Source organism: Aphelocoma coerulescens, chromosome 15 (assembly GCF_041296385.1).
Source record: "Aphelocoma coerulescens isolate FSJ_1873_10779 chromosome 15, UR_Acoe_1.0, whole genome shotgun sequence".
Taxonomy (NCBI): domain Eukaryota; kingdom Metazoa; phylum Chordata; class Aves; order Passeriformes; family Corvidae; genus Aphelocoma; species Aphelocoma coerulescens.
Window position 1 is genome coordinate 8,792,786 of NC_091029.1, and position 22,763 is coordinate 8,815,548.

The window sequence follows — 22,763 nt, forward strand, 5'->3', positions numbered from 1 at the left end:
TCCTTCTGTTACAGGAGGTTCACTCAAGGTGATAATCTAAGCTCAAAACAAAAAAAACCTACTGAGTATCTACAAAAACATCTACCTACTGAAAATGGTGACTAGCAGATGTGGGAAGCAAAACACTAAGACTGAATTACTATTTTACAATTAGGACATAAACAGAACCAAGAGATACCTGAAGGAAAATGAAGTCACGACCAAACAATGCACAAAGACTTCATGGCAGCACAGAGCAGCACCTTCTAAATGGGCACAGCACTTTCCTGCCAGGGAAACAGCACGTGCTCAGCATGGTGCCAGTCCCCCTCTTACCTGCAGATGTTGTCTATGGCAATGTCACGCAGCTGCTCGTACATGGATGGCTGACCTTTCCTGCCAGGCATTACATTTAGAGTGGACTCTGAATGCTCGTTGGTGACACTAATCTTGATGTCATTCCCACCTACTAAGAACATGGGAGAACAGAAATCAACACCACGTGATGAACTATACAAGCCATTACTGCCTTTGACTATTCCTAAATTATTACTCCTAAATTTAGTCAGTTACTACTTTACTGTACTGCTTTAGCATTACAATACTGCTTTTGCATCAGCAAGTGATTAGAATTAAACATTTTTCTTCTGGAAATCATAACTTGATATTAAAGTTTAAAAACAACAACAAAAATCTGCCAAATGTCAAGACAGTCACTGGCTGGAGCACAGGATGTGTATGGGGAGTTGGAGGTACGTGATCTAGTTCACTGTGGAGAAGAGGCAGCTTTGGACAGATCCAGTGGCTGCCTCCCAAAGTGCAAAGTAGGCTACAGGGCAGACAGAAGCAGCCTTTGTAGGAGAATTAGACACAACAGCCTGAGCTTGAAACAAGGGCGGTTCCAACTGGGTATGTGATTTCTTTTCCCTCCCTGTGAGGATAATTATGTGCTGGTTCTGGCTGCAGAGCCTCATTCAAGACAGAAGCATTCAGTGTCAGCACAAGAGACCCAGCAGTTCTACCGCTTACCCTTAGATACTCCTCTACCAGAATTTCATTTGCTTTCCTCCTCTCCACCTCCAAAAAAAGAATTACTCAATTCCATCTCCATTTCCACCTGCAGCTGTATCAGCACAAAATACCAAAAAGTATGAAAAAGCCACACAAGTTGAAAAACAATCACTCTGGAGCAGAGGCTTTTTTCCTTTACCTGTGTGATACTGGCTGTGGTATTTGTAAAGTTTCACAAGCACTGGGGAAGGTATCACAAGAAAGTCTCTCAATGATGGATTGACAGAGTGAACCACAACAGGGAACCTCTCACACAAACGACCTAGACCCTAAAAAGGAAAAAAAAAAACAAAACAAGACAAACCCAACAAAACATAGCTTTAGAATAAAACAGCACTATTTTTATTTCAGCTGCAAGTTTGCAACTTGAGCTCAATACAAAAAAACAGAAAACAAAACAAATCCTACATAGTTTTGAGAGATTCAATTTTTAGCAGAAGATTTAGACATTTTAAGCCTCTAACTGTTCTAGGTTATTCTAGAGTGTGTCATATACCAGTCAAGCCTTGCTGCTCTCTTCCTCGGTGTTTTCACAGGAGTTACATGAAAGGAACTGTACTCTCCAAAAACAAAATTACTGTACAAGTTCCAACATTTAGAGGAACCTGATCACTTACTACTTATGTGGTGGAAAAAACCAAATTTGTACAACTATGCATAAGTGCCCAATAAGAAGACATAAAAACTAGAATAACCAAGGCTTTCTTAGTCTAAAACCTCAGTGACCTGCCAGTCCCAATATTTTAACTATTTGTGTAATGGACTAAGGCACTAAATAGTTCAGAAATTAAATACTGGTAAAAAAACCCTCATAGATATTATTCTTCAAGAAGTAGTTGGGCTAAGAAAATTCTAAAAGCAGTTGTTTTCACATCACACCTCTGAGATGCAAATGTAGAAGACAGTGAAGGAAAGTAATAAAAAGAGCAGGTAAAGTGTTCTAGCAGCCCGTAAAAACTCCCCAAACTCTCACTCACTGATATGGTAATTACAGTAATTAATGACAAATACTGTGAAGACAGACCTGCAAGCAGCAAATTAGCAGTGGCAAGTGAGCAATTATGACTTTGCTTGAGGTTTTTGACTGCAGCTTCTCTGATAACTTGATGCACAGGTTTTCTGCACCTTAAATAAAGAAATCCAACAGAAAAATTTATCTTAGATTTGTTATTAGGCCACACACAACTCAATGCTTACTGGAATTTCTAAAATAATGGAGAGAATTTATAAGCATCAATCTTGTAGTATAAGATTTAGTGCTGTTTCTGCAAAAACAGTTTTAGAAACATAGTAGCTGCACCAAACAGCTCTGTCAAACACTGTGACTGAAAGAATGACAGTACTTAAAGCTGATTTTGAGCATACTTCATACTGAACAGAAATCAAATATTGCAATGTCCAAAGGAAAAAAAATCCTTCACATATTCACTGGATGTAAGATTTATAATAGAAAGAAAATAGAGGAAAAGTGAGAAAGAGCTTCCCAATCCTGCTAGCAATGGAGAAAAAGTATTTTCTTTAAAAGAACCACTGAGAAATATTTAAGACATTAAGAGCAATATATAAAACAGAAACTAGAAAATAAATAGCTGTATGTAGTTCAGCATTTATAGCATCCCCTTGAGATAAGTAATAGGAAGTTTGTTTCCATTTCTATAAATAAATGTCTAACTACCCAGCCAACTAATCTGACAACCTTTTGATGGAAGTTTTACTCTTGTATTCTAAAAGCAAAAAAAGTATTCCACTGAAATTTAATATTTCTCTGAGCACCATCTACTCTGTAAGTATTTCTACAACTTAGAACACAACAGACAGACACTGCAGAGACCAAAGAGCATTTTTACTTTGCTCATCTTTCACAGCCCACACCATGAGATCCACACAGGCAGCATTGGCCTGACAGCGCAGTTTTAAAGGGCTCAGTTCATTGTGCAGTCGATCCACATCGTGGAGGATTTTCTGAAGCTCTGACTGGCTGCTGTTGAATTGCTCCAGCACAAAATCATGGACTTCCTTCACAAATGAGTTGGGAAGGTCTAAAGAAAGAAAAGGAAGCAACATTATCCTGGAAAGATGGAAGTCAGTGTATCAGAATAACAGCATATATAAAATTCATTGCTGCATTATAGATGATATTATTTAATCAAGTTTATGTGCTGTCTGAAAGATAAACTTCATAACAAAGTCCACCAGTGAACAGACAATTCAAATGCCATCTATTAGTCCTTTTAATGGTGCTCATAATATTTTTTTCCTACTTTCACAGCACCTTTTAATATGGAAACATTTCAGAATACAAATTTAATACCATAAGTAGAGTTCCCAGGAAATGCAAACCCAATGTTCAAGCACTCAATACAAAGCAGATGATGGTTTGTAATCCTAAACATAATGAAGGATAAATTTTAAAAAATGACAAGTACTATACCTTTCATATAGTATAGTGTGTCTCTCAGCATTTTAAACTGAGCAAGGTAAAGAGGGTCACTGAAAGCTTTGTAATAGAGATCTGTACCAGCACCAGTCTGAAAGAGAAAAGAAGCAATCCACTAGATTCAAAAGAAAGTATTTTTCATTATATCAATAAATAAATCTCACTCCACCTCTACAATGTAAACAAGCCTATAAAACAGGTACAAGAAGAAACCTCACAGCTTTTCCCTCTTTACTTTTAACAAAAGAAAAAGTACAGCCATTCAGTGCATTAAAAATGATCCAGTCAGTTTGATTTGAAGAGCACGTCTGTTTCTCTAACAATGGGGCTAAAAATAAAAAAGGGGAAAAAAGGGGAGGATTCCAAGCTCTCATTTTACTGAGATAGCAAAAAGAGAGGCTGAAGCTGTCTCCACTCAGACCTACATTTCGAATGCGGCAGTGCTCGATGGGAGGATGAGAGCAGAGCAGAGTCATTTCTGCACACATTTCAGCACACACCCCTTTCACCAGAGCTTTATGCCCTGAGGAAATGAGGCAAAGTCCATAAAATGTGGTGGAGGCTGTGACAGAACTGCACCCAGGGGAGGGGAGAACAAGAAACAAGTCCTTGTTCTGAAACGAAGACTCACAGACCTAAAGAACCAAGTCTGCCACCTCTGCAAGTAAAAGTTCATGAACTGCAACACTGACAAACTCAGTAATGGCACCTTGAAGAGCAGCACTGATTTCCAAGCCACAGTGAAAACAACCAATGCATTTCATATATGTGAAAAAAAGACAATGTTACTGCAATATGCAAGAACAACCTTAGTCTACAGTAAACCAGTCTGGGGCAACCAATGCTGTAATTTATTAGGATAAGAGCTAATGTAGGAAAATAACTATTTCCTCCTAAATTAGTGAAAAGTATCACCTCCCTTCACCATTTTTACACAGTCCAAGGCTAGATTTAAACCACTGAAAGAACTGGTCAAAAAAGGAAATTAGTATCATTTTGCAAAGCAAAGGCATACCTTACATAGGTAAAATACTAACTTTGCAAGTAATAAAGCAAAAAATGAAGCACTGAAGTCATTAAAGGAGGAAGGTAAAAACATACCTCTGTAACTTCAGCTATAACTGCATCTAAGGTCTTCAGAAGAGAATCCTCAACGATCTGCTTTACCTATGGAGGAAAAAAAACCAAACTAAAACAGGATGTTTCCTGTTAGTTTTCTCTAGTGCTTCCTAGAGTTAGTGACTCTAGATAGGAGGAGAGTATCATTTAATACAATTTTGCTTATGCACAGAAAACACAAGTCACTTCACTACAATGCGTCAGATGAAATTAAGGCTGCAACAGGAACATTTGAGCCTCTCTGCTGTTCCAGAATAGCTGATGCCAGAAGCGGACAGAGCCTGCAGCTTCTGTCACTTGTGTGAATTCCTAGCAAACAAACCCTTCAGGATGAGTCTCACTCAAACAGCAAAACCCAATCTTCTATTTCAGCAACTAGCATTGTGCAGGTTACACCAGAACAAGTGGTCTGCAAGACTCAAGCAGGAAGCAGTTGACATAAGCTTACTTAATTTTCCAAATTCTGCACGGTTTATACGAGAGCTTTTCAGGAACGCTATTGAAGCGTGACATTAAATGCCATAAAAATAATATTACACAAAGCTTGAGAGACAAAGGCTGTCATTTTACTTGCAATTCTAAAAGCTTAAATTTAAACTACATCTATTTCTAGAACACAGTGTCACTGCAGTCTACATAAGGAGCCATCACGTACCATGTTCAACAGCTGTCGGAGCATCTCCAGTGGGATGTTAAACTCTTTATTGTTAATACCATTGAAGAGAGGAGAAACTGAAAAGCTGGAGCTGATTGTGGAGAAGTAATAATCAGGATCCAGTGCACTCCCATCAGGAAGATATGAACCTGATCAGAAAAAAATAATGGAAATACAAGTTTGAGGAGAGAAAGGATATTAATTTTCTTTAATGGAAACATTTAGCCACTACAAAAGAGCTCTTTCCAACACAGTCTAACTTGACAGAGGTGCATTTCAGCTCAGCTGCTGGTAAATCAAGAGAGAAAACTACAATACAATTGTCATTAGAAGTTTACTATCACAACAGAGAATTCATTACAATAACTTGTGTCCATGTCAGAGATACTTCTGACAAATCTTTCCACTGATGTGCATCTACCTGAAAACATTTGCAAATGCCCTTTAGATCAGAAGCACAGAAATGCAAAGAACAGGTTAAGTCAAAACTATCTTGCAAGGTTTTCCCCTCTATTAGATGAAATGAACACATAACACAGTGTTCATCTTAGAATAGGCACCAATTCACCACTGCAATTTGAAAGCAAAGAGAATCAAATTATTTTTCAGATTGAAATACTCTATTAAGCAAACAACCTGCTCAGCAAAATGCTCTTGGCTCTGTTTCCTCTTGAGAAATTACATCTCATGCCTTTCTGAAGTGCTCAGCTGGCTGTGCTAGAGTAATGTTCTTGTGATTAACAGGCTTTCAAGCAAGACTATTTATTGACAACAAAAAAGAAAGTCCTTGGTTCTTTTTTTTAAGCTGTTAGCCTTGGCCAGAATAAAACCAAGGTCACTACTCATCTTCAGAAGGCAAGACTATCACAACCTATATCAACAGAAGTAATACAAGGACTGCCTGTAGCCGAAATATTTGATAGAAGTTAGTACTGAAAATAAAATCCTGACTGAAATAATCATAACTCTACCAGAAAGACAACTAAAATAATTCCAAAATATAATTCCAAAAATGTTACAAAGTTCTCCACTATTCACCTACAGATTTAAGATTATTTCTGTTCTACTACAGCATCTCTCTAACCTGCAGCCTTGGCTTTTGTTTATTTTTTTAATTCAAACCATGAAGACCACAACATTGAAGAAGAATACATTGGTTCCACATGGTAGACAGAAGATAAACAGGTGTGTTCCTACTTGGCAATTTAAGAATTACCCTGCAATCCCATTATATGACTGAGAAAGAGATGCCTCTAGAAATAGCAATGTGAAGGAAAAAGAAAAGCAATGTGGAAGAAATTAATTTAAGCCAGGGTTTGAAAGAGGAGAATGGCCCAGGAACAGAGAAAGTCCAAACTGTTAAAAACCTCAAAGGGCCAGACAAAACCAGAGACACCAAAACAGCTCAGAGGCAGAGCTAGTCTTCCACATGATTCATGAAGTAGAGTTTATTTCTAAGCCCTGCTTTGACTTAGAACTCACAGCTGGAGCTCTACCACAACTCAGTGGTTAAGAGTTTGTATGTTAATTCATGAAACTTTCTCAGGTTTTGGCCTTTTATGATACAGTAATTAATGCACATTAGTGAAAAACCCCAGTGTCTCCTTTAGTATTTCTTGTGTCAGCAAATTACTGTGTCTTACACAATGACCCACATCACACTTACTCCAAATGGAGCAGTTGTTTTGGACTTACACAATGTGCCACAAGCCTCAAAATTCCAGACCCTAAACCAACAATGTAGTTGTCTACTGAAGCACAGTATTAACACTTGTTCCTCAAAGTTACTCAGCCTAATCTCCTGAAATATTTTCGGCCTAGCTGAATTAAGCTCTCCAGTACCAGGCACTGCCTAGCAGGAAGGGAATCAAGAAACAAGTGAAAAACAACTGAGCCTGGAAATTAGTGGTGTTAATAATTACTTCCTACTGTCTTTAAACCACAATTTTTTAAAAAACCCTAGCTGGCATGTGCCACTGAATTCCTGTAAGAATTCTAAAGGGCAGAGAAAGGGGTCAAAAGGTTTTTTATTTTCAATTTTCTATAAATAGCAACAAAACCCCTAAATCACAGACTGTTCCTTGCAAGGTAATCTACCTTCAAAGTAATGAATTGCAGATCCTCCAGGAGAGCTGGGAGGGGGAATCCCACGTTCAGGACTAACCTGAAACATTGCACAAAAGCCGTATTTTAGAAAATATTTATAAAACATTTTAAAACCTGTCAGGGAATAGTTTGTACACTTTAAAATGAAACACAGCTTCAAGCAAAACTAACAGGAACTACATATTGCTGGGTCTAACAGCTCAATTCCAGCCAAAAATGGGAAGTTAAAAATGCCAGTTCAGTGCTTTTGACTAAAGGGAAGAGATCAGAATGATGACAATGCTGTATGAAACTACACCAATAACAATCTGTAGCTTCAAACCCAGCATCTGAATCCAGTCTTCCCCCAAGACAATGAACATCCACAGCTCCTGGTGAAACCAGGAAGAGCTCCTGTATCCTCTTATGAAAACTTCAGCCATTAGGTGTCAGCTTCCCAATTTTACAGATACACATTACAATGGTTTTTAATGATAATAACACACGGAATGGGATTTGCCAAATGCTCCATGTGAAGACTTACTAGTACAGTTGCTACTTTAACTGTTACTGATTGTTCTGTAATTCAGAAAATACAAAACTATTTTGAAGCTCAGCTGTGGAACCAAAATAAAGATACTTGTATTTGGACAAACAATGTATTAAGAAACTCTCTGCATATCCAGGCTTAAGTGTTAACTCCACTGAGACCAACAAATCATCTCAGCACTGACTCCAACACAGAGCAAGTCATACAAACCTGTGTGATGCTGGACACACTGCTAGCCTTTCTCTTTAGTGTTCCTTCCTGGCAAACAGTGAGCAGAGAACTGGGAAGAATTGATCTGAAATCATTAAAGGATCGCCGGCGAATTCCTTCAAGCTCTTCTGGAACTCTCAGGGAATGTGGGGGAATTTTAGGAAAAAGCTTTGAAAGGAGAGCCTCCTCTGAATTGCTATAGCGACCAAAAGCTCGAGAAATTCCTAGCAGGCAGGGCACAGCATACTTGCATAAATATTCTAGAAAAGAAAACCACATGTAACAACACATTAACAGTAACTTAGAACTTCCTCTTCATGGTTTTGCTACCACTTCACTGAACTGTTTCAGCCTAAACTGCTTTACAACAACTGATTTGTACAAGCAGAGGAAAAACCATGAAAGTATCACAAATTACTACACTTCTGCTTCTGTATTTACCAGTCAGCAACAAATAGAATAGAGAAGTGCTAAGGGGAGCTGAAAGACAAAACTCATTTTTCAGGGCTGATCCTGGTAACCAGCAAACAAACACAAGAGAAGTTCAGAGGACAGGAGTTACAAATACAGTAACAATTTTATCACTACCTTTATCATGCATTTGCGGCGTCTGGCACATTCCCAACAGGAACTGCATTACTTGTAGAACAGCATCCAAAATCTAAAGTCATCAAGACAGACATACAAAAATATCTTTTGGTAAAGTAATATCATTATCTTACACCAGATCATTAGAACAAATGAAACTTGTAAACATTAATGTAAGCACCTCTGTGAAGATTTCTTGATGCTGTGTGACTAAAAGATTACATTGCCCTCATTCAGGTTACAGAGCTTCTCTTGTAAAGTCTGCAGTGAGCTGCAAGTACTACACAGTGAAACTGCAGCACTCCCAACCTCAGTATCAAAAGTGGAATTCTAAAACTCTGGGCTCAGCAAACGACACCCAAAAGTAACTGCAGACCTATGAATTTCCTCTAGATACTTGATTATTAACACAAGCAAATTAATGCATCAGTGCACATGGTAAAGCAATCAGCCCCCTGCTGACAGGGAGCAGATAAGCTCCTCTCCAGATATTAGTCAGGATTGCAGCATTGGAGGACTGGGTAATACAAGAGCACAAACTTAAACTCCACCTGCTCTCTGAGAGATGCATCCCTGTAAGCCACGTCAGACAACAACGTCACCAAGCAGAAGCTGAAGTTTTCTGCCACTGGAAGCAAACCTGCAAAGTAATGGAGAGAAAATCAGCCACTTAAGCCTTGGTAGAGAGAACCAACATAGAAAGAGCAAATTATAATAAAGCAAGAAGACATAAGTGACTCCCATGTCTTAAAGTTCTGAGACTGACAGTAAACAAAAATAGTATTACATAAAAAATTTAGAAGCACTCTAACCATCATCACATCAGCATAAATGTTTAAAGAAAAATACGAATAATTAAAAACTTTCCCAGGCTTTCAACTAATCGGAAATAAACCTTAATTATATAATACTACATAAAAGGATTCTTATATTAATTTTAAGAGGCATTAAGGGAGCAAAAAATGGTTTAAACAGCAACTAAGCATCAGAGCTAAAAGTAGAGCATACAAATCTCATGTTCCACTTTTCTACTCTAACTACTACACAGTCTTCTCCAGTTTAGTAACAAAATATATTGAACACAGAACTATTTGTAAAGTGCAATTCATCAAAAAGCAGCCAAGCAGGAAAACAGGGATCTATTCAACTACCTTTGGCTTCTAAAGAAAATCAATACTAAAGGCTGTCAAGCCAGGAGCTAAGTAAGAACCTAACAGGACCTCTCCCCTCCCCTTTAAATATGTCCCAAACAACCTTTGCTATTTCTGTTTCCTGGCTGGCATTCCATGAGAAAGATCAAAAAACCCAAACATCACCTCTGCCTTTCCGTGCATTGCTTTCTTCTATCCACTGAACTTTAGGAAGACCCTTCAGGAGCCGGAGAAGGTAAGGAACCACATTATCCTTGTGCTAAAGGAGAAAAGATTCTATTCAAAATGCAGAAGAAAAGCTGAACCATATAATCTCAAGATATTTTAGAGATATAGTAAAATTACATTAGCACACACAGAACTTGTTTCTAATGATTACTCCGCAGGCTTCTTGACTACTGCAAAACTGATTTCAAAACAAGCAAATTAAAGTAACCCAATTCAGTACCTTAAATCCAAGCATTTCATTCCAGGCAACAGTTCATTCTCTGTAAAAGCTGGAGAAAAGAGTTCCAGAACAGTACCTAACCCCAGACAATTTATTAATTGACAGCAAGCTCCCAAAATAATTCTAAGACAGCTAGAAATTCAGAGTGCCAGTGCCAATTCAGTACATATGATGCATCCCACAGCCTTATGCAAGTCACTTAGCACATCCGTGTAACACTTCAGCTCCCTCACCCGCAAATCAAAGCCCAGCACAGCTGCCTTATAAAACAACCTCAAACAAACACAAAAAGAAAAAAGAACAAAGTACCTAATATCCATGCAAGCTGTACCATAGCACATGGATACTAAACAGGAGGCAATTCAGGCCTGATGCAAACCTTAACAATATGAAAGAATTTTAAGTGAGGTCTAATAGCACTGGACCTGGGACTGTGTCCGTGCTTCCTCTCCTCTGCACAGAACAATACCAGGCCCAGCAGTCAAAGGGAAGAGAACCAGCTTGTCCTGGCCCTGCTGGCAGACACAGAAGGGATGCTTGTGTACAATGCAGCCTGTGTGCCCTGTCTGTTTATCCTGGCATGAAAGGGCCTATTGCAGACCTGGCCTTCAGGAGTGCATTGGAGCATCCCTGTCAGTCAGGAGCATGTGGGGAAGAACACAATGACACATCTGGCTTAAGTAAATCCTCCTGAATACTCTTTCCTTTCTCTGCTTAAGCCATCATGACCAGAAAACAGGGCAGCAGTTTGGCTGTGGCAGTGCCATGGCTACAGCCTATCACACTTATCAGTATTTCCTTGCTCTCCTGACTGCATCCATCCTTTATCTCTGATCTTTTCATCTACTTCTATAAAGAGCAAATACCAACTTTTCATTCACTGAACAACTAAACTTGAATTAATCCAAGATCTTTGAAGGTAAATAGGTAGCCTAAGTGCAAAAAATACCTGAAGGTCAGATTCAATTAGGAAGATTCCTAAAGCAATAACTGCATCCCTGCGACGCTCATCCAACTGGAAAATCCCATGGAAATCCACTGGACACATACAGAGCAGCTTTTGTACCTGAAAAACAGCAGAGGGAAAGAACAGTGGAACAAGATTGAAAACCAAATTGAAGCTTGTTTGAAGTGCACAGTGGTCTCTCCATCTTCTGGAAGACATTTGGCCACATTACCCTCCTTTAGTCCTCAATCTTATTGAGAACATCCAAGGGCAAGGAAAGAGTGAAGAATCACAGAAACCAGAAAAAGAAAAATCTCAGGTAGATGTCAAACATTTTTACTATAACAGGTCGATTTAAAAGTTTTCTTCAACACTTGATCAAAGTGTTGAAATACGATAAAGCCTTCATTCCACAACTTCACTGTGCAGGAAACGTGCAGCAGGCACTTTTATTATATTTACTCAATTCCTGTAAACAAAAAATAGGCAGATGGAGCTTCAGTTACAGCTGCACCAATGCCTTCTACATATACAGCACTGAACAATTACCTGCTATCAACCTGTGTATGACTTTTGCTCAAACCCTTTCAACATAACAGATTAAGTTTTCAAGACTATTATTTTCTCACTATGTACCTATTACTTCACTCCATACTTAACAAACACACGTTTAAAGAATGTATCAGACCTCCCAAATACTTCATTCTTCTAGAAAACTGTTACTAAATGGAAAATGTAACAAGCATGTTGTCTTCTTATACGTTTCCTTGAAGTTAATAAACACTATCTAAAAAGGGCCTTCATAATAAATAACTGTTTGACTCACCTATGTTTGAATGTCAAGTCACTTCCTATTTAGAGAACTCTCTGAACACCCCACCTTGAAATTTCTAAAGCAAGAAGCAACTTCCCTAGAAGATTAGAAGAATTGACTGGATGCTCAGTGGAATTCAAGATTCTGGTCCTTCAACTGCCAGACCTCCTAATTACAAGACCTGTAACACAACACAGATAATCCTCTTGCGCCACATAAAATACAGTAGAGGAAATATGAACTTTGGAAAATGACTGCTGATATGTGTATTCCACATCAGGGTACATTTGCAATAACATGAGTGAGCAACTTTAGCTAGATATGAACTATCGTTGAACTCCTGCTGCATCCTATCAAATGGAAAAAAAAAAAAATCCCGGATATTTGTGAACCAACAGCAGGGCTTAGAAAAATTATTCACCGTTGATTGCCACACCAATGGTACATTTCAGAACAAGAAGTAAGGAAAGAACAACAACAACTGGCCCAGAACAAGCCCTATAGCTTTCACCAACACAGAGCGGTGCTTTTCAGCTATTCAGTCACTATTACTGCCTGATGCAATTCGGACACGCTATCACTTCGTGCCCAGTCCCAGCACACCAGGCTGTCCATCCCTGCCCCGGGCAGCGGGGCAACCCCTCGGGGGCACTGCCCAGGCACGGATCCCCCGGAGTTCTCCCTTCAGCAGAGCTTTATCTCACCCACATTTTACCCGTCACTGATTACGTCGCCTGGATTCAACCATATACGTGGAGGAAAGCAACCAGCACTAATCAGGTTGAGACTAATTACTCCCACAAAACCATATTCCACAGACTTGGGGAACACGCAGCAAGATCCAGTTCCTTGCTCCGAGAGTGCGCTGCTGACCCGAATTTTCGGGTCAAGCTGGCCCACACGAGCATCCCTGAGGCCTAACTGCCCCGAACGCAGAGAAGGACGAAGCTGGGGTGGAGAACCCCCTCAGCGCACAGACGGCCCCGCCCGGGCAGAGCCGCGTCCCTCGAGACATCTCCCGGCCCGCGGGCACGCCCGCTGCCCCTGACCTGCTTCCCGCGGGCGACACGGGTCCCTACGCGTGACAGCGCCAAGGGGGCGACCAGACACCCCACACATGGCACAAAAAACAGGGACAGAAGGGGCCACACGCGGCGCCGACCGGGCTTCTCGCGTGTCCTGTGCACACAGGGGCCACCCCTCCCGCGGCACGGCCCCCCCGCCACACGCGGCTTCCACGCCTGACAACCCCGCAGTCTGCACGCACGCAGCGCCCCACACGCAGCCCCCACCCGTGACGGCTGCTCCCCACAGACGCCCCTCACCTTCTCCAGAGGCGCCGGATTCTGCACCGCCAGCGACCGCGCCAGCGACAGCACCGTGTTGAAGTAGAAGCCGCGAGCGGTGGCCGCGCTGCACCCGCGCCCCGCGGAACCCGCGGAGGGAGCCGCGGCGGTCCCGGCCGTGGCAGCCGCCGTCCCGGCCGCCGCCGCCGTGGCCGCCGTGGCCGCAGCCGCCGCTGCCGCCGCCACCGCCGCGGCCGCCATGTTGTGCGGGAACGCCGCCGGCCAGCCCGCCCCGCCCCGCCCCCGCCCGCGAGATCTGCGCCTCCCGCGGGAGCACGGCGCACCAATCGCGCCACAAAGATGGCAGCGCCTAGCGCGGCTTCACTTCCGCCCGGTGCCCCGCCCTCCCTTCAAGCAGGCGCGCCCAGCGCCACCATCCCCCCCGCGCCGCCCGTCTCAGTGGTCCCGCCCAGCGGCCGCCCGTTCCCCAGCGGCGCTGCGGCCGCTCGCCCCGCCCCGCGGAGGGGAGTGCGCTCGGTGGCTCCGCCCGGCGCTTCCGCCCGGCGCTCGGTGCCGTGGGCGGAAGCAGCGGAGCGGCCGCGGCCCGAGGCAGGGGCTTGGGGACTGTCCGTGAGGGGCTGGGGCTCCTCGTGGACGTTCCTGCGGTCGGCGTTGCTATGTCGGCGCTCCCGAGGAGCTACAACCCGTTCGCGGAGGACGAGGAGGAGGATGTGGCGCCGGCGGGTCCCGGCGGGGCGGGCGGCGCGGACCGGCAGCGGTTCCTGCAGCAGGAGGTGCTGCGCCGCTCCGCCGCCACTGCCGACAGCACCACCCGCTCGCTGTCGCTCCTCTACGAGTCCGAGCGCATCGGCGTGGCCGCCTCCGAGGTGGGTCGGGGCCGGGAGCGGAGCCTTCACCCCCGGGCCGCTGGGGAAGAGCCGCCGCAGGGCCCGAGCGCTCCCCCTTCGCTCAGACCTCCGGGACCGGAGTCTCGTTCTCCCTTCCTCCAGACAGTCTCCCGAAAAGTTTTTCCTTAGGGTTACTCGGTGTTTTCCAGGCAGCCTGTCCCTGTGTTTTCTGGGTGGTGGCGTTTAGGTTTTGAGGGAAAAATCCCAGTTACAGCCTGTCTGTCTGAGGCTGGGACTCGGCCGTGTCTTCAGCTGCTTTCAACCATTCTTACTAATTTTTATCTGACTATAAAGTTTTCAGCCGTCCTCTTGGTTAGATGAAGGGCCTGCCTTGTTAGTTGTTTGTGATGTGCTTTGCTTCGGTTCACCCTGATTAATCATTTCCTTCATTCCTCAGGCCCTGTTTCAGCGTTTGTCTATTGTGTCACCCGCTAATGGGATGGTCCTTGGGTGATGTGGCTGCCTAAAGTAACCCCAGAGCATCCCCAAGATGCAGCCAGTCCTTATGCTCAGAGGGTTCTTGGTGGGACTTCTGTGAATTTTCAGACTCGTGATTTGTTTGTCCAGGAAATCACAAGTGAGGAATGAAGAATTCAGGCTTGACACAGGGCCTGTGGTAAAACTTGAAGTCTGTGTGTTTGCTGCTTTATTGAGAGGGGGTGAAAAAAAGAATATTCAGCTAAAATTTCCCAGAGTTTAGCAAGAATATGAACACAAGTTCTTTGTTTTGCACTGGTGGTAGCTGCAGGCAACTTTCCTTCCAGCATTAATCTTTGGATTACTTTGGAATAGTGTTTATGCTGTTGAATTAGAAAATAATGTACTTGTACATATAAAAATTCCTAAATCCTGCAGTGTTAGAATTAACTAAAATATTCCTGAAGCCTGAAGAAATTATGTTTGTGTTTATTTCCTTTGGTTATTCTGTTTGTAAATTATCAGAAACATCCCAGTAACGTGAAAAAAGAATCCCTTCCCAATGAAGGTGCTGTTCATAACTAGAAATTGTCCTTCTTGCTCGTTCCCCTGCCATAAACCTGTGCATTTCCTCATCACCCGTGTGGTGATCAGCCATAGATGCAAATGTCAGCCTGACAAAAGGCCAGTGCAGAAAACTCCTGGATGCTGTTTGTGGTAGGTGCCAGGAAGCCGGCACGTTGCAGAGATGAGGATTTTACAGCTGGTTAGTGCTGTGGCTGACAAGCAATTCTTGATTGAAATGTCCTGGATGAAGAGGACTGAAAGAAGCAGCTAGCTGTTTGCCCTCAGAAACAGTCTGCACAGATGAAGGAACATTGTTATTTTTCTTTAGAGTATCTGTTAATTCTTTGATGTCTCAGTTTATCCTGGCTTTATGATCTGCTTTTCTCTGTCATTGCCTCTTAGGAGCTCATCCGTCAGGGAGAGGCACTGAAGCGCACGGAGCAGATGGTGGATAAAATGGACCAGGACTTGAAGACGAGTCAAAGGCACATAAACAGCATCAAGAGTGTTTGGGGGGGCTTGGTAAACTACTTCAAAGCCAAACCCCCAGAGAGCAAGCCAGAGCAGAATGGAGCCCCTGAATATTATGCTAACAGCAGGTAAGTAACATAAACTTTTTATCTGGGACTTGTCTCCCACAACATCTCTGAAATGTCACCAGAAAATCAGAATATAAAACATGTATTGATTCTTTCAAATTCCTGTGAACTCCTGAGATGGTCTATCTACCATATTTCTTCAATGCCAAGGTCAATAGCAATGCTTTCTTTTTATTTATTTTTTTTACTAGGTTAAAAGAAGCAATGACGTCTAGTAAAGAACAAGAGTCAAAATACCAGGAAAGCCATCCAAATTTAAGGAAGCTAGATAATTCAGGTTTGTTAACTTTATTTTACACTGAATGCCTGTCATCCATGTGGGGCAAACTTGTAGAAGGCAGAGACTCTTCAGCCTGCCCAGCTGCTGACTTACATTGCTGCCTAATATCTTGAGATTTGTATCCCAGCCTTCATGCTTTGAATTCTAGGGAATTGTTTCTATTAAATTCTTTATATCCATAGTGAAGATGTTATACTACTAAGTCTAAACACATCCAGTGCTTATATTTGCATTGAGAGTGCACACAGTGTGCAGACAGGGTTTCCCCAGGTTTGCCAAAATGTTACAAGTTCAGAGGTCCTCCTTTTAACCATCATTTGTCGTAGTTTTCAGATACATTTTCCTTGTTATTTCAAACATGGATTCTAACCCTTCATACTGAAGTAATTTTTGATTCTCAGAAGGTGGTGTATGGAGTTTGGCCTTGTTCCTCCTTCTCTCAATCCGTTAACTTCTGTGAGGGCTTTTTCATACCAAAAACTGTTTCTTTATAAAGTGAGCCTCGGTTATTTAACACAGTAAGAGAGGGAAAGCAGCAGGATATCGATGATGTTGTGTGAGTGAGGAAGGCTTTTGGGGACTTTGAGCCCATCCCACTCCATGTAGGGCCGAGGTCTGTCCAGCAGAGGGCAGAGCGGCTCCGGCGGCCTCAGCTGGGGCGGCTCCCTGCAGGTCCCGGTGACCGTCGCTCCCCTTTGTCCCACCTGGACGTTCGCTGGCGGGCTGGGTTTGCTTTTCTCTCTCAACTCTCTACTAGAACTACAAGTGGCAGCCCAAAAGAGAGTAATTGTAGCTTAAGTGTTCATCTTGAAAGCTGGCCTATAGACAGTGGTGCTGGACTACTCCTGATACTCTGGTTATGTGTTTACCTGGCAGCTGTGTTCAAACTAATTTTTAACAGTCGTTCTAAAACCTAAAAACCTCTTCTCACAAGCTTTTTCATTATATAATATTCTGTACTCTGTACTCTTAACAGACAATGATTTCAACAAAGCAGATTTAGTTTCTTCAGTGCAAAGGGATGCCTACCCAAAGAACCAACAATTGCGAGCTTACCACCAGAAGATTGATAACAACTTAGGTGAGTGAAGAAAGTGAAGCTAATGTCATACAATTGTGAATTTTTGACTCCTAAACCAGATAAAATTACTAAGTGATATATTGCCAACACTTTTTTGTTTAGTTAACATGCAAAATTTGATGATAATTTAAAAAATAATTTGCTTGTATTTGCATTTCAAAACTATCCACATGGTACATCAGTTTGGACCCAAATAATTTAAGGCTATGCACAGCTTTTGAAATAAACGTGTTTTGCCAAAAATAGAAGAATTGAAAGGCACTGAATATTTAATTTGTGGATTTGCTTCATTTCTTTTATTACTTCTCAAAACCATTCAGCTGAGTTTGCCTTCCTTTGTTCTGTAGCATATAGACAAAGTGCCTGTTTGCTTACATGTGTCACTGTGTAGCTGACCTAGAAAGAAAGAGATTGGGAAAAAAATCAGAAAGGAATAAATCAAAGAGAAATAGTCGGTCATAAGATCTAGTGGAAGCCCATTTGTTCTATTCACAAGCTGTGGAAAACTTATTAACCTCAAGAAGCATTTATACCAATCAATCATGCAATGAAATAGTCACCTTTTGGTCAATTAGAAAATATGGAAATGGGAGTTTTTCATCTATGACAAATAACTGCTTAGATCTCCAGCACATTGATATCATCTCTGCATGAAGTTTAAAGAAAAACAATTGAGCTAGTGAGCATACTGTGTATGCTGAGCAGAGAAAATATGTACCAAATTTTCTATGAGATACATTTAAAAAAAGGGTAAAAACTACAGGGTATGTCATTTGATAAAGATCCAATTTGGTGTTAAGCATTTGCAGTTATAATGTAAGAAAGAAGGAAGTGACTATTTCTGGTAGTAACAGTACAAGTATGAATATATCCGTCCTTCCTCTATTTCAGAGGAACACTCAAGACTTAAGGAATTGTATCTTAATGTTTTCTAACCCAGGGTTTTGGAGAAGAAGGAATCCTGATAGTGTCCATTTAAACAATATGTGTTATAGTACTTTGATTCCTCTCTACCCTGACAGATGAGATGTCTTCTGGGCTGAGTCGCCTGAAAAGCCTTGCTCTTGGCCTGCAGACTGAAATAGAAGAGCAGGATGATATGTTGGATCGGCTCACAAAGAAAGTAGAGACACTGGATGTCAACATCAAAAACACCGATAGGAAAGTCCGACAACTGTAAAGGATTTTTAGAATTTCTTTTGTCCAGTGTTGGTTCATCCTGAATGCCTCATCTCAACCGATCTCTTAAAAAAATCTTGGGTGGTATCTGTTTCTCTTTTTTTTCTGCTGTGTTACTGGTTTTGTTGTCATTAAAATTACGTAGTTTTAAGTCAGCATAATACTTTACATTTCCTCTTAGTCCACACGGGAAAAGTGCATGTGGAGTAAAATCTCAGCGTTGGGTCAGGATGCCCCGCTCAGCTGTGTAACTGCGTCATGTGCGCGGAGGAATTCGCACTCCACAGAGCTGCGGTGTCCTTGGCCTGCGATGAGAAAAGGAACTGCATTTTTGCCTCTGTTTTGGGGAGGGGGCAGGGGGAACAGAATGTGCTGCTTTGTTCAGAGCAAATGTTGCTAATTCTGTTTACCTACAGATATGCTAAATTCTGAAAAAAAGGCTGATTTCCAGCTGTAAAAATATTTTTAAATGACTGTTCTCTGGCATTTCTGGAGCTTAAGGAAAGCTGTTCTGTGGAAGTTGTAAAATATCGAGGGTGTCACGCAGTTTGGTAATATCCTGTGTGCGTTCCCTTTCCTAAGATGACTTTGCCCAAATGGTGCATCCACAAATTGTGTTTTTTATGTTTGGGTAACTAAATACTATTGCCTTTACAGTCTTGTCAGTAAAGATCTCTAAGGGTATCTTATGGTCTGCAAGAAATGTTCATTGACAGCGACCCAAAAAGTTTGGGTAACAAAATCAGGACTTAAATGTATGTGCTCTTGAAGATTCTTCTGCAGAAATGGTCACCATCTGTTTTTAATTTTCTGCTGTTTCTCAGCTTATTCATTTAGGTGGTTATTTGAAAAAATAGCTTCCAGTTTAGAAATGGAGAGTTGATCTGATAGTGCACAAACAGATTGTAGAAGATTGTTTTTTAGCATTTATTTCAGATGTGATTAGGGATGGAGCAGATGCTGTGTTTTGCTAAGTAATGTGACTCTTAAGAAACTCCACTGTGGTTCACATACATCTGCATTGGCTTAGCAGGTATGAAAAATTCCTGCAAATGAGGAAAAGCCCGAAACCATTTTTGAGTCTTCCAGCTAGAATTTGGGCCTTTCACTTTATTTTGTTCTTTTGTAAGGGTCACTGTAGAACAAAATAATCAAAATTCTGCTCCAGCCTGAAGACATGACAGTGAGACAAGTGAGAACTTGCTGTCTGTCTTGAAAACAAGCAAGTTAGTCCTGTTTGGAGAGGCCAGGGGACCTGTGTCAGTATTGGAACATCACAAGTGACAGTGTGTGGCTAGGAAGAGATTGTTACTTTTGAACTAATGCCACATTGCCTTATGAATTAAAGAAAGAACCTTGGTGTTCTGTGCTATCAAGCTTGTCCCCTTCACGGATGTCCCATTCACACCCCCCTTGTTCCTTTTTCAAGGGATTTGTTACCTTGAGCTCACTTGCCACAAGGTGCATCCAATTGTTAAGGAGATAAGAGAACTTGAGCCTTTCTTCTTTTACTTTGTCTCCTGAAAGTTCACTTGTAGAAAAAGAAATCACTAAAAACACTACACTTAATGGACATAGTATTATGGAAAAAATACTATTCCTGGCATTGGTAGCAGGGTTGAGTTGTGAATTAGATTTTAGGTGAGCCTTTGTTTCCTTTGTTACTTGATGGCATTGATTTCAATCCCTCCCCAAAAAATCTCTTTTGCAGGGACATAAAACTTCAAGAGCTATTAAGTACCTTTAATTGCTTTTTAATTTTTCAGTTTGTATCATTTATGCTCATTTAGAACTATAAATAGCCTATTAATATTAATGTATCATTTTACTGTTTGAGTTATACCATGATTAATTCTCTTACTCTGTTAGAATATTTGTTAATTATATGATTTGATGTCTCAAGACAGTTGATACATTTATTTAGTAAATTATACAATTGTTAGTATTCATATGTTATGTACCTCAGTGAAGGAAGATTGAAATTTTGATTATACCTGGTTTTGTTTCTTATTTGTTTTAATAACACTCCTTTTAGTGTGAAATCTGCCTTCACCTGTAAGCAGCTGTCACAACTCAGTGTTTTACTGCTAAGGTAAGACTCTGATAACAAGGATGGACACTGAGATTTTCTTGAGTAAGGTGTGGCAAATGGAGGAAAAATGTCACTGGAGGACCCAGTTGTGTTATGTGTAGCAAGAAGTCTGGAGCTTGAATCCAAGCAAAAGTCGTTGACTTAAGGGTGAAGTGTGCTGCCTTTCTGATGTAAGCTATTCCCTTTTTAGTCTAAATTATTTCACAAAATTACCTCAAGTTTTTGAGCAAATGTGTAGTTGTATTGGCTTTATGAAATGTTCACTGCATCCTGGATATCTTTGGTGCCTTTAAAAACATGGGCAGGGAAGGGGAATAAAAAAATAAATCCCTATTTTTGCTTTGGGTATAAAAAATAAATCCCTGTTTGTGCTTTGAGAATGCCCTGATCCAAGCAGAGTAGAAACCCAGGATTTCAGCCATGTGGAATTTATACAGAAGTCTAACTTCTCATGTCTTCTAACAATCCCATTCACTGCCTCAGTAATGTATGCCTGCCTTTGCTTAGGTTTTCCTACTCTCTTTATTACTTTTGTTTTGTTTTAATGGCCTTGTTTTAAAGGATCATTTCCCACACTGGATTTCTTTTGCAGGGGGAAAAAGATGGTGCATAGATATAAAAGAATTTCTGCTACAAACTGAATTGCTTGTGTCTGCTTTCACACTGATTTTTGCTGATAACAAACCTAACTGACATGAGGAGACACCACTATTTTGTAATAGTGATGATTTTTTTTTTCTCTTGGAATAATTTTCCATCCTACAGGAAAAGGAAATTTAAAGGAAAATAACCACATGATTTTTGCTTTTCCAGGAAATGCCAGTTTGCATGTGTAATGAAGGATTTACTTCAGTAGCTTTTCTTAGTTTCCTGAGATGGCATTTTATTTCTTCTTGGAAACTGTTGAAAAACTTAAACTGTGTAGAGTCCAGGACTTTCAGAAGAAGTTTAATTTGCACTTATGTGGTAATTTAATAAATTATTTTGCCTACATATTCATGTTGGCATATAAGCTGGTGGTCTTGCAGCAAAATAGCTCTGGTTAATTTTATTGGCTTGGGTAGAAGTTTAATAAGGTCAGAAGAAGATGGCAAAAATATATTTTAAGTATTCTTTATAAAAGGCAATTTGTCAGTTTCTCAAAAAGTTGCTAATCAATTTTGAAGAGATTTTAAACACTTCATATATACCCTTCATAACACAGACAAAAAATTCTAAAAGCAGCAAGGGAAAAAAATGGGAATAACCAGTATCTGATGACTAGACTCCTAGGTGTATTTGATTTTTAAATTTCCTGAGCATTGAATTAAATCTTGTAACAAATTATATGTGCTGAATGTTAGTCCGTACTACACAGATTCTTTTGCTGTGCTGGCTGTATTGGCCCTACTGAAATCGTTGGGACACGATGGTGTCAGGGGTTCTTTTAATGTGTGAAATTCACCTGAAATATTTTGCTGCCTAGTAGTTTTTGTGAAGTGATGTCTTTTGTTAAATGGTGAAATAGAAGATACTTTCCAACCACTCTGCCTTCTGAACAAACAGATTTTTGTAGGCATTTTTACAAGCATAACAACATATGGAGGATATGTGTTAATTTTTACTTTGAAATACATAGGACCTAATTTTTAAATCACAGGTGTGATTTAAAATTATTTGCGTCTATGGCTTTTTAAAATAGAACTTTAATTCTGTGCCACCCAGGTATAACACTTTTTGTACAAGTCAAATTGCATTCTCTTTTATTTAAATGCTAAACTGAACTGTAGTTCAGCAATTTAAGAGATTGAATGGAATGAGTGTTGAATGGTAAGACAGTAAATAAAAGGTGTTTGTTGTTATTAAAGAGTTGTTGCATTTATTTTTTTATTACAACTTTGTTGATACTTTTCCTTCATAATATCTGTTAAAATGCAGGACCTACTCTATCAGGTTTGTGCCAGCATGGACGTAAGTTTGCAGCTGGTGGGTTTTGTTTTCTAAGAATAAAAAGAGGGTATGACATTTCTATGTTATTCTTGAGCAGATCCTCTTGGATCCTGAGAGAGGAATGTAAACCAGCATTTATTTTTGCAAAAAATTTATTTTTGATGATAAAATAATTCCAGATGTTGCTTAAAAAGTAACCTTGCCATAGTGCTTGGTATTATCAGGAATATCAATAACTGGATGTATGCATGAACAAGGCAGGTGAAACAGGAGTAAGGCAAAGAAAGATACAAACCATCTTGAAAACCTTGTGATATTTGTGTGGTCCCAAATTGGGTGATGGTAGAAAAATCTTTCAATGTCTTGACCTTC

General features: G+C 40.9%; 2 protein-coding genes across 5 annotated transcripts in view; one reads left to right on the plus strand and one right to left on the minus strand.

The window, feature by feature from the left end:
• PI4KA (phosphatidylinositol 4-kinase alpha) overlaps positions 1-13,600 on the minus strand; it is a 54,691-nt gene extending 41,091 nt beyond the window's left edge. The window contains exons 1-14 of one of the 4 annotated variants that reach the window (XM_069031129.1): positions 13,379-13,600; positions 11,243-11,359; positions 10,011-10,104; positions 9,246-9,334; positions 8,695-8,767; positions 8,107-8,366; positions 7,359-7,425; positions 5,262-5,410; positions 4,589-4,654; positions 3,482-3,578; positions 2,898-3,089; positions 2,075-2,175; positions 1,190-1,319; positions 316-448 (exon numbers count right to left, since the gene is read on the minus strand). In XM_069031129.1, the coding sequence (XP_068887230.1) occupies positions 316-448; positions 1,190-1,319; positions 2,075-2,175; positions 2,898-3,089; positions 3,482-3,578; positions 4,589-4,654; positions 5,262-5,410; positions 7,359-7,425; positions 8,107-8,366; positions 8,695-8,767; positions 9,246-9,334; positions 10,011-10,104; positions 11,243-11,359; positions 13,379-13,600 (1,790 nt within the window). Of the gene's footprint in view, positions 1-315; positions 449-1,189; positions 1,320-2,074; positions 2,176-2,897; positions 3,090-3,481; positions 3,579-4,588; positions 4,655-5,261; positions 5,411-7,358; positions 7,426-8,106; positions 8,367-8,694; positions 8,768-9,245; positions 9,335-10,010; positions 10,105-11,242; positions 11,360-12,065; positions 12,161-13,378 lie in introns of those variants that run through there. The other 3 variants (XM_069031132.1, XM_069031131.1, XM_069031130.1) reach the window with 3 other exon arrangements.
• Positions 13,601-13,896: 296 nt separating this feature from the next.
• On the plus strand, positions 13,897-22,308 carry SNAP29 (synaptosome associated protein 29). Its single transcript, XM_069030764.1, has 5 exons — positions 13,897-14,226; positions 15,634-15,830; positions 16,022-16,107; positions 17,087-17,191; positions 18,214-22,308. The coding sequence occupies exons 1-5, from the start codon at positions 14,017-14,019 to the stop codon at positions 18,369-18,371; spliced, it is 756 nt and encodes a 251-aa protein (XP_068886865.1). The 5' UTR covers positions 13,897-14,016; the 3' UTR covers positions 18,372-22,308.
• The last annotated feature ends 455 nt before the right edge of the window (positions 22,309-22,763 follow it).